Source organism: Podarcis tiliguerta (assembly GCF_965153285.1).
Source record: "Podarcis tiliguerta genome assembly, chromosome: 3".
NCBI lineage: Eukaryota > Metazoa > Chordata > Lepidosauria > Squamata > Lacertidae > Podarcis > Podarcis tiliguerta.
In genome coordinates, this window is record NC_139536.1 from 14805238 (window position 1) to 14823356 (window position 18119).

The 18119-nt window shown below is 45.4% G+C and overlaps 1 protein-coding gene across 3 annotated transcripts in view; it reads left to right on the forward strand.

Moving 5' to 3' along the window:
• FSHR (follicle stimulating hormone receptor) overlaps positions 1-18119 on the forward strand; it is a 95859-nt gene that overhangs the window by 54714 nt on the left and 23026 nt on the right. For all 3 annotated transcript variants that reach the window (XM_083432599.1, XM_083432600.1, XM_083432601.1), the window contains 3 exons: positions 3141-3215; positions 15793-15864; positions 17705-17782. In XM_083432599.1, coding sequence (XP_083288725.1) covers positions 3141-3215; positions 15793-15864; positions 17705-17782 — 225 coding nt within the window. The remainder of the gene's footprint in view (positions 1-3140; positions 3216-15792; positions 15865-17704; positions 17783-18119) is intronic.

Below are 18119 nucleotides of genomic sequence, written 5' to 3' on the forward strand. Positions count from 1 at the left end.
ACAATTCAAAGTGTTTGTGCTGACCTTTAAAGCCCCAAACGGCCCCGGTCCAATATACCTGAAGGAGCATCTCCACCCCCATCATTCAGCCTGGATGCTGAGATCCAGCGCCGAGGGCCTTCTGGCAGTTCCCTCACTATGAGAAGCAAAGTTACAGGGAACCTGGTAGAGGGCCTTTTTGGTAGCCGCCCTTGCCCTGTAGAACACCTTCCCATCAGATGTCAAGGAAACAAACAACTATCTGACTTTCAGAAGACATCTGAAGGCAGCCCAGTTTAGGGGAGTTTTTAATGTTTGATGTTTTGTTGTGTTTTTAATATTCTGTTGGGAGCTGCCCAGAGTGGCTGGGGAAACCCAGCCAGATGGGCAGGGGTATAAATTATTATTATTATTATTATTATTATTATTATTATTATTATTACATACACACATGTTGCTTTTCCAAAGAATCTAGGTAAAACTAAGATCCGGTAAAGCACATAGAGGTGAAAGAGGAAGTGGGGCAGAGTGTCACTCTTCCAACTTCCTCCTTTGGCTCTATTTGCATTTCAAAGCAGAAAAACGTAACCACCCTCTGTAACTCGTGACAAAGGGGGCTGTGAGAGGGAATGCTTCTGCCATCCCATAATGGAGACTGAGGACAGAAGGGAGAGGAGTGAACAGGTGATGGCCCTCCAAGTGTCCCTGTTTTCCAGGAATGGTCCCTGATGTACAGAAGTTGTCCTGGTTTCTGATTTGATCCTGGAATGTCCTGCTTTTCCTTAGGACGTCCCTATTCTCCTTGGAGAAATGTTGGAGGGTATGCTTCACTACTTTGGCAATTGTGGGTCTTGCATGCGGTAAGCCCCCTGCTTACAGGTGCCTGACCACACACCAGGCTTGATTACTTTTTTATTTTATTTACTTCAAACGTTCCTTGGCAGCCTTTTAGGGCAAAGCCCTCTCAAAGCAGCTTCCATTTAAAAAAGAGGGGATAAAACGTAATTCCCATAAAATGCAATTAAAGTTAAAGCAGCAGTTAAGACATTTCGGAAGCCAGCGCCACACTCATACAAAATGTATTTAAATTGCTTTTTTTTAAAAGCACTTTGAAAACGGACAGTTTAAAACCAGCAGCAATATAAAACATTTAAAAGTTCTGCATCTTAATTAAAAGGAGCTCAGAACAAATGGGTTTGTTGCCATACGTCCAGATTTTCCCGGACATTTTTTCCGATTTCCGCCCAGACATTGTTTCCGACTGGTACGTCCAGGAAATTCTGGGCGTATGGCAACCCTAAGCAGAAGGCTTTGTCGTACACCATTCAAGGTCGCAGTCCAGTTAGATAAAAGCATTCAAGGAGAGCGTAGAGCCTGTCTGGTGAGGGGTGTGGCCTTTGGAGGGGAAAGCTTCATGTGTCAAGTTTGCAGGGGGCCACCACTAAAAAGGCCCTTTCCCTTTTCGTTGTCTGCAGTAGTAGTTGTGTTTGTTTGCTTGTTTGTTTGTTTAGGTTTATATTATTATATTACATTACATTACATTACATTACATTACATTACATTACATTACATTATATTAATTTATTTTCTATACCACCCTATATCCGAAGGTCTCAGGGCGGTTCACAAAAAAATATCAAATACATAAAAAAAAAACCAACAACCCAATTAAAAAAAACAAAAACAAAAGTTGACAAAGTTTTGAGGGCAATGGCACCTGAAGCAGGGCCTCTAATGGCAATCTAAAATAATGGGCCTGCTCATGTGAAAGATGACCGCAATTTAGTTAGGCACATGTACTGAATGAAATGATTGGAGTGGAGTGAGAGTTTGCTAAGGAAATGCTAACGCCTGTAGCAATTGGGACATCTGGACCAGCCCGAAACCCAAATTCACCAGAATCAGAGGTGGTAGCGGTCAATTGATAAGCTGCTTATCAATTGAAATATGTCAGGAGTGCTCTGATGGTGTTTCCTGCTTGGCAGGGGGTTGGACTCGATGGCCCTTGTGGTCTCTTCCAACTCTATGATTCTATGATTCTGTTGAGAGCTACGGTGTTAATCAGCCTCTGCCCACGACAGCTGAACAGTGACAAACTGCTTATATCACATCACAAATGCATTGTGTAAATGTAATGGTGGGCTCACTGGAAGGACAGATCCTGAAGCTGAGGCTCCAATACTTTGGCCACCTCATGAGAAGAGAAGACTCCCTGGAAAAGACCCTGATGCTGGGAAAGATGGCGGGCACAAGGAGAAGGGGACGACAGAGGACGAGATGGTTGGACAGTGTTCTCGAAGCTACCAGCATGAGTTTGACCAAACTGCAGGAGGCAGTGGAAGACAGGAGTGCCTGGCGTGCTCTGGTCCATGGGGTCATGAAGAGTCGGACCCGACTAAACGACTCAACAACAACAACAACAACAAGTGGTGGGCAGGGCGGGGAGAGAGATATTTGTGGAGAGGGTAAATGAATGGTCTTGCACTGTCAGGTCAGTGGTTCTCTGGACTAGAAGGGGCAAGTCATATGTCCATCTGCAAGCATGGGAATTGGTACCAAGAATCTAAAGAACATGGGAGAAACTTTTAGCTGAAGAGGTATATTGGGCGACAGCCACTCACAGCAGACCACTTGCGCAGCAGCCATTCTGCAAAGACGAGTCTCGTTCTTAGCCAGTGTGGTGTAGTGGTTAAGAGCGGTAGTCTCGTAATCTGGGGAACCGGGTTCGCTTCCCTGCTCCTCCACATTCAGCTGCTGGTTGACCTTGGGCTAGTCACACTTCTTTGAAGTCTCTCAGCCCCACTCACCTCACAGAGTGTTTGCTGTGGGGGAGGAAGGGAAAGGAGAATGTTAGCTGCTTTGAGACTCCTTAAAGGGAGTGAAATGCGGGATATCAAATCCAAACTCCTCTTCTTCTTCTTCTTCTTCTTCTTCTTCTTCTTCTTCTTCTTACCCCACGCAACAGCCAGACCCAATAGATAAACTGCACTTGCGATTGAAGTTGCTTAACCCCAGTTGCGCTGACCTTACATTGGGTCTCACCCATACTGTTTTGCAGATCATGTTGTTTTCCCCAGCCAGAAGAATTTCATACTGTGGGAAAATGAGACAATTCAAATTATAACTAAAGTTTTTCTTTCTTTTTTTCTTTCCCCCCACAGAAGAATTGAGAAAGCAAACCATCTGGTGTATATTGATAGATATGCCTTCCAGAATCTTCCCAGTCTCAGATATTTGTGAGTATTCCTGACGTTGCGGCTGTATTTCCTGGAAAATTGTCCTTTTGCACAGACTTTTTCTTGCCTTATTCCTGTTTTGAACTGCTGAATCAAGGCGCCACATGAGAACTGGATTGGCAGCTACAGTGGTGCCTCGGGTTAAGTACTTAATTCATTCCGGAGGTCCGTTCTTAACCTGAAACTGTTCTTAACCTGAAGCACCACTTTCGCTAATGGGGCCTCCTGCTGTTGCCACGCTGCCGGAGCCCGATTTCTGTTCTCATCCTGAAGCAAAGTTCTTAACCTGAGGTACTATTTCTGGGTTAGTGGAGTCTGTAACCTGAAGTGTATGTAACCTGAAGCGTATGTAACCCGAGGTACCACTGTATTGGGCAAAGGATAAAATGGCCCTAATAATCTAGATTGGAGCTTTCCAAACTTTTCATGTTGGTGACAAACATTTTTAGACATGCATCATTTCACGACACAGCAATTCTGCTTTACTAGCAAACAGGAGGTTAAACTAACTCCTTTCGAGCCCTGGAAGGAGCATTCACACGACACACCTACACACTGCAGCCAACACACTAGTATGTCATGACACACAGTTTGGAAAACTCTGAACTAAATTGTCCAAGCAAGTGATGTTTTCCCTTCTTACTTACTCAACGCTTTTTCTCTCCTGACTGCACAATGAGCATTTAAACTTCACATGGAAAGCCATGAGCTGCGGCTCCCATTTATATGCAGCGTTGGGTGATGAGATGCCTTTTAATAAGAAAGCATCTGATTGTCAACCTTAATTCCACATCTGTTTGAATGGCACCCTTCACAATGGATGCAGGTCTCCCGATATGCTTGCCACATCCGCTCCCATGGGGTTTCCATCATAATTCGTGGATAATTAATCCTACCCTCTGTACAAAGTACCCTCCAAAAATAGTCAAGCTGCTGTTAGCATCTGACCTGAATCTGACTGATAATATCTCTTCGGTCGTAAGTAAAGAGAGGAAATATAATGAAATCCAGCGGACTCTATTAAAATGGAAAGGGTGGCTTTGGGGCTTTGTAGACCACACTCCCCCCCCCCTCGCCCCCCACACCATCGCGGATTTTATTCTTAGCCCTGATTCAGCACAGCTGGTATGATACAAATTTCCTACATGGGAGACTCCTCGCTGCAGAGGAGAAAGTCTGGCTATATGAGAAAAGCCTAATTATGTGCCCCACAGTTTTGTTTTGTTTTTGTTTATATATATATATATATATATATATATATATATATATATACCCCACCCATCTGACTGAGTTTCCCCAGCCACTCTGGGTGGCTCCCAATTGAGTGTTAAAAACAATACAGCATTAAATATTAAAAACCTCCTTAAACAGGGCTGCCTTCAGATGTCTAATAGACAATAAGCACATGGACACGAGTATTCTGGTTTTGGTGTTCGAATAGGCCACAAATTTATTGGTTAGAGATGTGAGCGGTTTGGCTTAGGCACTGGGTGAAGCCAGAATATATCTCGACTCTCATCCATCTGCAGGGAGTCCAGCTAAGGGTAAACCACCAATAGGGGGTGTTACGATATAGAAGCAATGCAGCTGCAAACTGGTAGCTTGAAAACAAAACATGATGGGAATGTTGGGACTGTCCGTGGGAAACAGTGGGACAGTCAGTTCACAGGGCGATGCACCGGAATTAGCTCAGAGTGTAATTTGAGCTCTTCCTCTTGCGTATGTACAGGAAGTGCAGGAAGTCTTTGTCACTTGACTGCTGGAGTTTGAAGAGTACAGACATGTTTTCTGTAATGCTGCAAAGACAGAAATACAGGCATGTAAATACATTTCTGTCTATCTCTTTCCTGCCGGGGAGCAGGAGGGAGGGGGTGTGTTCTTCCCACGTTTGGGAAGAATCTGTTAGGATATTTCCGTTCCACCTTAAAAGGGAGCAGGATGTTTGTGTCACAGCCTGCGCATTTCCTGTCTTTTGTTGTGTCTTTTGCTTTCGATTCTCTCTCACTGCCAGACATCTCTAGCAGGCAGTCATGGTTTTTCTCTGTTCTGATCAACACTGAATAAACTTCTATATAATGCTCTCCTGGGTGCATCTTTTGCTGTGCATATCTGCTGATAGAGTGTGCAAGAGCTCTGGATCTTTGGCAAGCTATTTCTGGAGCTCCTGTCGCTAATTGCTGATACTGCGTGTCTACGGGAGATCAATGTACGTCCAGAGATGACATGGAGGTCAAGATGGACTTTGTCTCCCTGGCAGTATCCCAATAGAATCGCCTATTGTGACCTAGCCTGGATCTTGCTGGGGAATGCAGCTAGGGAGGTCAACGGGAGACCAAGCCGGGTGCCTGGGAGAGTTGCCAGTTTCTCCCGATAAAGGCTTGATTTCTGACAGGGGGAGCCCTATGGCTTACATCAAATAGGGGCACTCCGAAGGCTCCCCGTTGGGGTTGTGACGTGGCCCTAGCCCATGTCTGGACATCGGAAAGAGCCCACACCCCCGGATCCCTTCAGCAGGATACCCTTACTGAGGAGGGGCAGGATGAGGCTACAACCTCCCCTCCATCCAAACAAAGGCTTACCCAATGCCTAAGCACCAGCAAGAACGGAGGGTCTGCCCTCCCACAGCCCCACCCCCACCCGGCACTGATTGGCCAGCAGTGTGCCACACTGGGCGTGGCCCCACAGCTGGGACAGCACGGAAGGGGGCGTCAACTCTCTGCCCCCTTGCTGGATCACTGCAGAGTCCCAGAAGCCTAGCCGCAACGCTGCCCACTGGAAAACAGGAGTGGATTTCTCTCATTTTTGATTATGTGCGCTCCTGTATGGGAGATTCCTGTGGGGTCCCTTCCAGCTCTAGAGTTCCATGATGATAAATGGGGAGTGTTTACTTATACATTTAGTACCAGGATAAAGGTAAAGGGACCCCTGACCATTAGGTCCAGTCATGGCCGACTCTCGGGGTTGCGGTGCCCATCTCTCTTTATTGGCCGAGGGAGCCGGCGTACAGCTTCTGGGTCATGTGGCCAGCATGACTAAGCCGCTTCTGATGAACCAGAGTAGCACACAGAAATTCTGTTTACCTTCCCGCTGGAGCGGTACCTATTTATCTACTTGCACTTTGACGTGCTTTCGAACTGCTAGGTTGGCAGGAGCAGGGACCGAGCAACAGGAGCTCACCCCGTTGCGGGGATTCGAACCGCCGACTTTCTGATCGGCAAGTCCTATGCTCTGTGGTTTAACCCACAGCGCCACCCGCATCCCAGTACCAGTATAGAATCGCAGAATTGTGGCACTTTGAAGGCAGACAACATTGCTATGATGGGGGAAACCAGACTTGCTGGTGATCAGACCTTGACTTCAGGTTTTTTCCAAAAGGAGTCTCATAATTACCCTTCCCTGATTAGCAGCCTCTCTCCAAATTTCAGAACAGGAGTCTTTCTGAGCCTTACCTGGAGATGCTAGGGATTGAACCGGAGACCTCCTGCATGCAAAGCAGATGCTCTAATCACTGAGCTATGGGCATGCCTAGGAAACAGAGTGGGCATCCACTCATATAGATGCCATGTAGCTCCTGCTGCAGACCTGAACTTGCAGACAACAGAGCGTTTTGCAGGGAAGGCTGCTCATTTCCTCTTGTTAGTAGCTTTCGTGTAAAAGAAAGGTTAACAAGCATCAAACCCTCGTGCTTGGAGAGAGAACTTTGAGGAGGAGATGGCAACCGTGTGCCCCTGTAGCCTTCAGCTTCCCCACGCTGGCTCTTGTTTATTGCACGGAAACAAGACCAGCTTCAGGGAGGGAGCCACTCAATTTGGTTCTTAGGAGCTGTGACAAATTCAAAGGCCAAGCAGCCATTCATCACGTCGAAGCTGAGGCCCCCTGCACCTGGCGCCAGCTCTGCCGTGTGGCTTTGTATTATTTTTCATTCCGGCATGGTAATGTGTTTACAAATGTTGTGCCGGTCCAGCCCTGGCGCCCGTTTTCGCTTCACGCTGGTCGGCTGATGGGATGGAATTAGAGAAAAGACAGGGAAACCTGCGCGCTTCATCACAGCGTTGCACACTCTGCTGAGAAACCTTAAGTGGCTTTTTAGAAAGTCATGAATAAAGACAAGGCACTTGAGCGGCAGAAACAAGTGCAGATTGGGAGATCTGTCCCCGCCCCCGTTTCTTTTCCAAACATCCCCCTGGTTCATCGTGCACTTTGCCTAAACCTCTGACCTCTCACCCTGGTTTCAGGGAGAGGTTAATCTACCAATTTTTCCAATAAAAGGAGCCCAATAGCTCCTTCCCCCCCTACAAACCACTTGCACACATTCTGAGTCAGGATTTTATCCATTCCCTATTTATTCTTTAATCTTTAATTCAGTTGCACAGCAGCTCTTTTCAGTTGGCTTTAGCAATTGCAGCGCACCCCACCAGCTGCAATATCCCAATTCTAAACTTATAGCTTGTGATCTCCTTCATTCAGCTGATATCAGTTATTCTCCTTCACTTTCCAGAAGGCTCATCCATACTGCTGTTTGATGACAAGCCTGTTAACTCTCCATTGTCCGGATGATGTTCTCCTCCAAATCACTGCCCTCTTGCATTTTCCCTTCCCTCTGTTTGGGTTTTCTATACCCACTCCTTCGCGAAGCATCCCTGGTATGAGAAAATTCAAACCCAGGATGGGGAGGGTGTGGAAAGGCAGCGATGCAGAGGAGAATGACCTATGGAGTGTGGGAAATGAATGGCGGCACAGGAATATAGCTCAGTTGGTAAAGTATGAGACTCTTAATCTCAGGTTCATGGGTTTGAGCCCCGTGTTGGGCAAAAGATTCCTGCATTGCAGGGGGCTGGACTAGATGACCCACGTACTCCCTTCCAACTCTGCAATCCTATGATTTTATAAGCTTATTCTCCACATTAAACCACTGGCATATTCTAGACTCATATTGTAATTTACTCTACGTGCCCTTGAGACTGACCCAGAAATTCCAGCGGATGCAGAATGCCGCGGCGAGACTCCTTAAAGGGTCCTCACCGTGGGATCACATTCACCCGGTGCTATACCAGCTGCACTGGTTCCCGTTGGAGTACAGGATCAGGTTTAAGGTGCTGGTTTTAACCTTTAAAGCCCTATTCGGCCTAGGACCCTCGTACCTACGGGACCACCTCTCCTGGTACGTCCCACAGAGGACCTTACGGTCTTCAAACAAAAACATCTTGGAGGTCCTGGGCCACAGAGAGCTTAGGCTTTCTCAGGCGTGGCCCCGATCTGGTGGAACGCTCTGTCACAAGAGACAAGGGCCCTGTAGGACTTGACATCTTTCCGCAGGGCCTGCAAGACAGAGCTGTTCCACCAGGCCTTTGGTCAGGGCACAGCCTGACCCCCTTCTATGAGGTAATCCTCATAGAACTCTAGCCCAATGGTTGCCATTAATTTGATTTTGAATTGATTTTAGAATGAATTGATTTGAGAATGCTGTGTTACTTTTATCGTTGTTAGCCGCTCTGAGCCCGGCTTCGGCTGGGGAAGGCGGGATTTAAATAAAAAAATATTATTGTTATTGTTATAGAATTCAGATATGAACAGGCCTACCATCTGCCTCATTTTCTCACAGAACCTTTTCCTGCCCATTCATGGAGCTTTCCTGTTTTCAGGGGTTTCATCACGTCTAGTGATGTGAATCTTGTCCTAACTAGAGGGATCTTCTGAGCGCAAGGGTTGTCCTCTTTTACTGAGCTACATAATAAAAAGATGCGCAGGATCTGGCTTTACGTCTTGTTTTTAATCCTGTGAATATTTGTTTAAATTGAGATGGGGAAATTGCAGCTACTCAATTATCTTCTCCCACATGTTAATTGGAAAAAAAACCCCACAACCCTTAACTTTAAAGGCGTAGTTAATAAAGCATCCATGCTGGTGATTGAGAAAGCTTTCAAGCTGGCCAACCCCTTATTTAGACGGCATTCTTTCCTAAGTTGCAGAAGTTAATAAACATCATTAGAGTCCGATTAAGTTTGTTAGGGGCTCATATATGTATATATATTAATAATAATAATGAAAGGCAGCCCTTGACTTGCTTCCAAAGATTTTTCACACAGAGGATGAAATTGTTAATTGCTCCTCCTGAGTGGATGCAAATCTGTTTCCAAATGGTAACTTGCTGCCCTTTTCACAGATACAAGCCTCATTAGAGGAAAAGAGTAAATGGAGGCATTGTCTGCTGGGATAATATATCTTTGCCTTTTCAGATCACACCACTGGACTCTTTTTGTTTCCAAAATTACTTTGCATTTGTAATCGAGACGCCAGAATGCCCTGAAACCACCATTGTTATCTCTTCCACTCTCATCCTCAGATATACAATTCAAATTCAAAAAGAGAAAATAGATTGAAAAACAACATCCCCTGGAACAGTGGCACTGGCTCTTAACATATTGGTTATTCTTGTGAATATGTTTTAACAGGGGTGTTAGGGGAGGGGTAGTACCTCTGGTGGAGGGTGACACATTGTGCTCCTTGTGTGGGAGTTTGTCCACTCAGCTCTCGCCTGTGGCTCCTAGAAGCTGTCAGCATGCAACAGCGGCTACACCCAGTGAACGGCTTCAACTGGCTGGCTGAACCAGGTGAGGGTAGCCAACGGGTCTCAAACCCTTGTTGAGTTAGGGACTGCCCCTACATGTGAAGAGAGGCTTCAGCAGATTGAACGGATAAGGCCAGTACAGTGCTACCTCGGGTTACAGATTCTTCAGGTTACAGACGCTTCAGGTTACAGACTCTGCTAACCCAGAAATAGTACCTCAGTTAAGAACTTTGCTTCAGGATGAGACCAGAAATTGTGTTCCGGTGGCACGGTGGCAGCAGGAGGCCCCATTAGCTAAAGTGGTGCTTCAGGTTAAGAACAGTTTCAGGTTAAGAACGGACCTCCAGAACTAATTAAGTTCTTAACCCGAGGTACCACTGTAGTGGGTCCAACGGTCCAGACGACGGTTTCTGCACAAGCTGTAGAGGGGAGTGAGGGGCAGATATCTCCTTGTGGAATATCTTCCGGAGAATAAAAGGCTAAAGAGTAAACCCTTCCAGCAATTCCTGCAGCCAATCTGGTGCCAAACATATTGCTCTGCCTTCCTTTGGACCACATCAGTGAGGCTGAGGGGGGTGGGTCTTGTCATCTGGGCAGCCCAAGACCTCCAGACACATTGCATAGCTTGTGCCCCGGGGGGGGGGGTCACTTTGGTGCTGCTAACCCAGTGGTTCGACTTCGCCCCAGAGGCATGCTCCATTGTCTCTCGAAAGAAGCCAACAACGACTGTGTTAAAATAATAATAATAATAATTATTATTATTATTATTATTATTATTATTATTATTATTATTTTTATACCCCACCCATCTGGCTGGGCTTCCCCAGCCACTCTGGGTGGCTTCCAACAAAATATTAAAATACAGTAATGCATCAAATATTGAAAGCTTCCCTAAACAGGGCTGCCTTTAGATGTCTTCTAAAAGTCTGGTAGTTGTTGTTCTCTTTGACATCTGATGGGAGGGTGTTCCACAGGGCAGGAGCCACTACCAAGAAGGCCCTCTGCCTGGTTCCCTGTAACTTGGCTTCTCGTAGTGAGGGAACCGCCAAAAGGCCCTCGGCGCTGGACCTCAGTGTCCGGGTAGAACGATGGGGGTGGAGACACTCCTTCAGATATACTGGACCGAGGCCATTTAGAATCTCTCTCTAAACACTTTTCTCTGTTCCTCTAGCCAGGCATGGCCAAACTTGGCCCTCCAGCTGTTTTGGGACTACAATTCCCATCATCCCTGACCACTGGTCCTGTTAGCTAGGGATGATGGGAGTTGTAGTCCCAAAACAGCTGGAGGGCCAAGTTTGGCCATGCCTGCTCTAGCCCACTTTACTGAAAAGGCTCTGGAACAGATCCTTACACCGAAATCAGATCCTTGGCCCGTCTGGTTCAGTGGCCTAAGACCTTCTGCGTGCAAGGCAGAATCTCTACGCTGAGCTATGGCCGTTCTGTCTGACCTACACTGTGTACGTTTCCTTTGCAGTGACCTGCCCTGTGCTGCCCTTAGAAACAAGTGTGTTAGAAAACCTATATGTAAACATACCACACATTTAAAAAAAAAACAAAAAAAACTGAGAAGCCCAGCCATGTTACTTAAGTTGTTTAGAAGGCCTTCACTAACAGAAATTATTCACCTGGTGCTGAAAAGGCCACAAAAATAGTGCCAAGTGAGAAGACTATTCCATAACTGTGGTGCCACTACGAAAAAGACTCTCTCCTAATGGTTACCTGCCTCACCACCAGGGAAGTATTGCTGTTGTATTTTAGACATGCATCGTTGTTTCTGTTCTGTTGCAGTTCATCTTCCACCCAAAACTACATTTTTCATCTTACTGAAGCACAATTACATAATTGTGTAATTACCGTACATAACATAGCGTGAATAAATTCTGTAAATGACATTATTCCACCCATTCATATCAGCATGAAGGAAACACAATGCAAATGGGGAAAGAAACATATGATTTGCAGACGGAAAGCAACGATGCCGGCAAATGCTGATCTACTGATCACATTTGCTGCATTGATTTCTGTTCTGGACACGGGACAAATAAGTGGACATTGTCAGTATCCACTTGTTTCTATTTTGGCTGGAATCTTTTGACAACCCTATTTGCTACTAGCTATGATAACGGAGTTCTGCCTCTACTCTGAATGCCAGCTGATGGAAATCACAAATGGGGGAAGCTCTGTTGTTGCACTCAGGTCCTGTCCATGGAATTCCCATTGGCAACTAGTTGGCCACTGTGAGAACAGGATGCTGGACTAGATAGGTCTTTGGCCTGATCCAGCAGGGCTTATGAACCTCACTTGGCAGAGAAAACTGGAGCAAGTCTTCCAAAGAGGATCTTAATATCCAGATAGAAAAGAAGGCAATCGGATATGGAAAATCGGATATGGAAATATGGAAACATCCTGAGAGGCAGGACTGGGGTTTGGAGATGCTTTGACATTCAGACTGTGGGAAGCCGTAAAATCAGAATTATAATTCAGAAGACCATTGGATCTTTTTTTATTTTAGTTTTTTATTTTTATTGGATTATGATTTGATATGTTAATTGGATGTTTTTTATTGGAAAATTAATAAACGCTCTAACAGAAAAGAAGGTAACCAGGCCCTGAGCTGTTTAGGACTTTTTAAAGATTAAAGCCAGCACTTTAAATTGGCCTTCAAGTGGGAGCTGGTGAAGCTGACAAACAGAGGCTTCATATGATCAAACCACCCAGCCTTAGTGAAAAATCTTGTAGCTCTTTCCCCCCAAAAAACGTAGAATGTTTAAAGACACGATGAGTCAGGTTGCACTTATTACACCAAAGCTGACATGCAGAGGAAGCCATGTTAGTCTGTTACAAGGCGTCATTCTGAGAGATTGTCAAGAAAAGGGAAACATACGCCTAACGCAAGTCAAAGGTTCAATAAGAACATAGCACAAGTAGAAGACGAGATGAATACTGAAACCGCAAGATGATAACAACCATGTAGACTGGGCTCACCCTTTAAAATAACTAAGTAGACCAGGCCTGCCCCTGAGTTTCATCCCTGCCACTATCTAGGTTTTTCTATTTTTTTCTTTAAACTTTTTGATTTTTATTATTTAGTCTATTTCTATAAGATAATATTTCTAGCCGATTACTTCTCGTTTCAGGGATTTTCACAGTACAGTGGTACCTCAGGTTAAGTACTTAATTCGTTCCGGAGATCCGTATTTAACCTGAAACTGTTCTTAACCTGAAGCACCACTTTAGCTAATGGGGCCTCCTGCTGCTGCCGTGCCGCCGGAGCACGATTTCTGTTCTCATCCCGAAGCAAAGTTCTTAACCTGAAGCACTATTTCTGGGTTAGCAGAGTCTTTAACCTGAAGTGTATGTAACCTGAAGCGTATGTAACCAGAGGTACCACTGTATTTCATTTGTTTTGTGCACTATCCAGAGGTCCTGCTAAGGAGCCAGAAGAGCCAATCGGCCAGATAATTTTATAAAAGAAAGCTGGAAAGGTGCAGCAGCCACATGGCAAAGTTCAATCCCGCTCCAGCCATTTGGCTCAGTCAGTAGAACGTGAGACTCTTAATCTCAGAGTCGTGGGTTTGAGCCCCATGTGGAGTGAAAGATTCCTGTGATGCCTTTGCTCCCACGAAGCCCAGTCAGGAAGACGAGCCATACTGAATGAGACATCAGGCCCGTCGCTGTTCCTTCTGATATATAACGATTGCAGAGATTCGTCAGCTTTCACATGCTCGCAGCAACGGCAATCTCAATCCCTCCTTCGCACGCTGCTTTCCTGTGAAGCAAATGCACGGTGGATAGGAAATGAGACGGATAATGAACCCTTATTAGACTGTGAATGGCCCAGCTGAAACTCTACGGAACGTTTTGATAACGTGCATTACAGACACCTTATTTGCGGGCTCCCTTTGGATTGGAAATGGCGGCTCCATTCATCCCGATGTCAGCTAGAATGCCATTAGGACTGGCTGACGCATTGCATCGATGCTCACATTTGTACATGAATACCTGGTGATTCTTCCTTGTGCTGTCAGAAGCACTTTGGAATCATAGCCATAGCACAGCCGTGAAGATGATGCATCTTTTATTCCATCGCTGCCGTTCTTGACCCCTGCGTGGCGTGGCCTTGTTTTACCTCCACTGTCAGCTAATTGCTAGGAATTGCAAGTGGGAAGAGCCTTGTTGCATTCAGAATCTTCGTACCTTCTTCCAATATTGAATAGTCTTCTAGGTGCCTAAGGGCATTGTATGTTTCTTAAATTGTTTTGATGCTTTTCTTTTGGTATATAAAGCACAGCAAAAGTTCTGAAATGGTGGCTGCAGTTTCCTCTACCAAGGCTTAAACTGGGTTTATCATAATTTCATCTGCCTGGGGAACACTGGGAACTGTAGTTTTAATATGGCGCCTCCATACTGGCATGGTTTTGTTTGTTTTTCAATAATAATAATAATAATAATAATACAGTGGTGCCTCGCAAGACGAAAAGAATCCGTTCCGCGAGTCTCTTCGTCTAGCAGTTTTTTCGTCTTGCGAAGCAACCCTATTAGCGGATTAGCGGATTAGCGCTATTAGCGGTTTAGCAGCTATTAGCGGCTATTAAAGGCTTAAGGGATTAGCTGCTAAAAGGCTATTAGCAGCTTAGTGCCTTAGAAAAAGAGGGTGGGGAGCGGAAAAAAATCGCAGGAACTCGCAAGACATTTTCGTCTTGCGAAGCAAGCCCATAGCAAATTCGTTTTGCGAAGCACCTCCAAAACGGAAAACCCTTTCATCTAGCGTGTTTTCCGTCTTGCGAGGCATTCGTCTTGCGGGGCACCACTGTAATAATAATAATAATAATAATAATAATAATAATAATAATAATAAATTTTATTTATACCCCGCCCTTCCTGGTCAGGGCGTCTAACACCAAATATGAATTACAATAAAATGTAATAGAAAAACAACAACCAGTTAATTAAAATACAGCTTAAAATAAAGCCTCATTTTAGTAGTAGCCCATAAATCAAGACCATAAAGGGAGGAAACATCAGATATTCACCCGAGCCAGCTATCCATGCTGGTCCTACATGGGGCAGAAAAAAAGCCAAGGGAAAATTTATATACCAAATCCCATATAAGGGGTCAGAGTGAGTCTAAGCCGAAGGCCAGGCAGAACAGCACCATCTTGCAGGCCATGCGGAAAAATCCCACAGGGCCCTAGTCTCTTGTGACTAAGGCAACATATCAATAGTAGTACATTAATGGTGGATTTATACTGGATCATCTGCACATCATTCCACGTTATTACTTGTTCTGTGATGCTTCCCCAGCATTACTGCATTATTGTCGCATGGAGAGGTGCTCTTGTGTGCAGCAAAGGTGTGGTAAACATTGCAGGATTTCAGCAGGAAGCTATAGGACATGAACCAATTGGATATGAAGCAATATGTCCGCAATATGACCTGCACATGAAAAACATGTAAGCAGAGTTATAGAAGACATCAAACACTACCCAGAATTTGGAATGTGGGGGGGGGGACTAAATATTGAATAACAAAATGAGGATAACAAAAATTTGCCTGCAACTTTTCTTCCTCTGTTTCATTTCAGTCATTTGTTATTCTTGGGACGCGGGTGGCGCTGTGGGTAAAAGCCTCAGTGCCTAGGGCTTGCCGATCAAAAGGTCGGTGGTTCGAATCCCCGCGGCGGGGTGCGCTCCCGTTGCTCGGTCCCAGCGCCTGCCAACCTAGCAGTTCGAAAGCACCCCCGGGGGCAAGTAGATAAATAGGGACCGCTTACTAGAGGGAAGGTAAACGGCGTTTCCGTGTGCAGCTCTGGCTCGCCAGAGAAGCGATGTCACGCTGGCCACGTGACCCAGAAGTGTCTCCGGACAGCGCTGGCCCCCGGCCTCTTAAGTGAGATGGGCACACAACCCTAGAGTCTGTCAAGACTGGCCCGTACGGGCAGGGGTACCTTTACCTTTACCTTTACTTTTCCTCAGAGATGTGCTAACAACCTGTACTTATTCCCTCTAGGTTGCTATCAAACACTGCAATCATGTATTTACCTGTCGTTAACCAGATACATTCTTCTGTGAAGTTTGTGCTGTAAGTCTTTTACTGGATTATTCTAATATTTTGGGGCTTTGACCATTTTTGTTGGGTTGCCCATGAAGGAAAGAGGGAGGCGGAATTATTTAAAACTGAATTCGCCCATGCCAAGAGTTGAATCAGTTCTAGTTTGTTGGAGGAAATCTCAACCAGATTTCCACACTGAATTTTGCATTGAAACATCTGCAAGTAAAAAAGAAACCAATTATCTTCAACGTTTTGATGTCTTTGAATGTTTACTGCGTTACATCCGGGTTTCCCCTGACGTTTTGCCAATTTGGCAAAATATCCTTCCCCACCACCACCACCACACAAGCCATTTTTACACCTGAAAACCAGGACATGTCTGGAATTTTCCTGACATCTGGCAAGCCTCCCCAACATTGGCGGTGAGGGGTGATGCTGGCCTCTTTGCTTCTCTACATGTGACTGAGATTGAGTGGAGAGAAAACACCTGAAGAGGGCTGCAAATCCATACTGTATATCCATAAGAATGCATGATCCTTGAGGTCAGATTTGTTGGCATGCATCCAAGGAAACGGGGGCAATTGGCAGGCCCCCAGCTGGCTCCAGCCCACCGGCCAGTGTGCCAGGTGAACCTTCGTTGTTATTGTTGTTGTTTAGTCGTTTTAGTCGTGTCTGACTCTTTGTGACCCCATGCACCAGGACACGCCAGGCACTCCTGTCTTCCACTGCCTCCCGCGGTTTGGTCAAACTCATGCTGGTAGCTTTGAGAACACTGTCCAAACATCTTGTCCTCTGTGGTCCCCTTCTCCTTGTGCCCTCCATCTTTCCCAACATCAGGGTCTTTTCCAGGGAGTCTTCTCTTCGCATGAGTTGGCCAAAGTATTGGAGTCTCAGCTTCAGGATTTGTCCTTCCAGTGAGCACTCAGGGCTGATTTCCTTCAGAATGGAGAGGTTTGATCTTCTTGCAGTCCATGGGATTCTCAAGAGTCTCCTCCAGCACCATAATTCAAAAGCATCAATTCTTCGGCGACCAGACTTCTTTATGGTCCAGCTCTCACTTCCATACATCACTACTGGGAAAACCATAGCTTTAACTCTGGGGATCCTTTGTTGTCTCTGCTTATTAGGATGCTGTCTAGGTTTGTCATTGCTTTTCTCCCAAGAACTCTGGTCCTTGGTGCAGCATAAATCTGCGGCTCTAGGCTTTAGAAGACTGAGCACGCTATTCAGCAGAGCAAACGCTGCACAAACAGAAGTGGCACGAGAGGCTGTGTTAGCATATTTACAAGCAGGTTTATTCAGCGTAGATCAGGACAAAAGGAAACATGTCTGCTCTCCTTCGTGTCCAAAGCAAACAGCTAAAGCAAAAGCTACACGCAAATGGAAGTTCCCAGCAAGCTGTGCTGGAGTGTAAACAGACATGTGACACACAACAATCATGCCTGTTCCTTAAGGTGGAACGAAACATCCCAACAAGATTCAGGGGTCCTTTGGGGTGGTGCCCCCACCCATATGGCGATGGCTGGACCATAGCAACACCGCTCCTGCTCCTCTTGCTGCAATAGCAATGGGAGGGCAGCAGTGATTGATTTGAGTTTACTTATGTGCTCCTTTTCCACAACGAGCTGTTCCCAAAGCAGGTCGCAGTAAACATTCAACGTCGTCAAAACATTGAAGATAATTTGTTTCTTTCTTACTTGCAGATGTATCAGTATTTGACTTTATTAGATTTTATGTTGCTCTTAAAACTGAAAGGCGGATTAGAAATCTTCCAAACCAAGGAAAATTTGATGCCTTGTATATCAACAAGGCATCAAAAGGGTGCGTTTTAACTTCCTTTTTTGAAATGTATTTTTTCTTTAAATCTCAGTGACGTCCAAGACAACATAAACATACACAAGATTGAAAGAAATTCTTTCCTGGGGCTCAGTTCTGAACGTGTTGATATGTAAGTACTCTCCGGTCAATAGGATTTATTTTATTTTTGTCCATGTGCTCATGTTAACCTACTTCCAACTTTAAACAAGGGTTTTGATGCTCATGTAAACAAACTAATATTGGGTTGGATCCTTCACTCCTGCTAGTGAGTGGTGTTGGGGAAGTAACCTTTTATGATTCCCCCCTCCCTCTTTAGCCTCCAGCCCTTATTTTATTTTATTGCATTGCATTGCATTGCATTGCATTGCATTGCATTTATTGCCCACCTTTTTTTCTTCAAGGAGCTTAAGGTGGTGGCCATGGTACTCCCCCTCCTCGTTTAATCCCCACAACAACCCTGGGAGGTT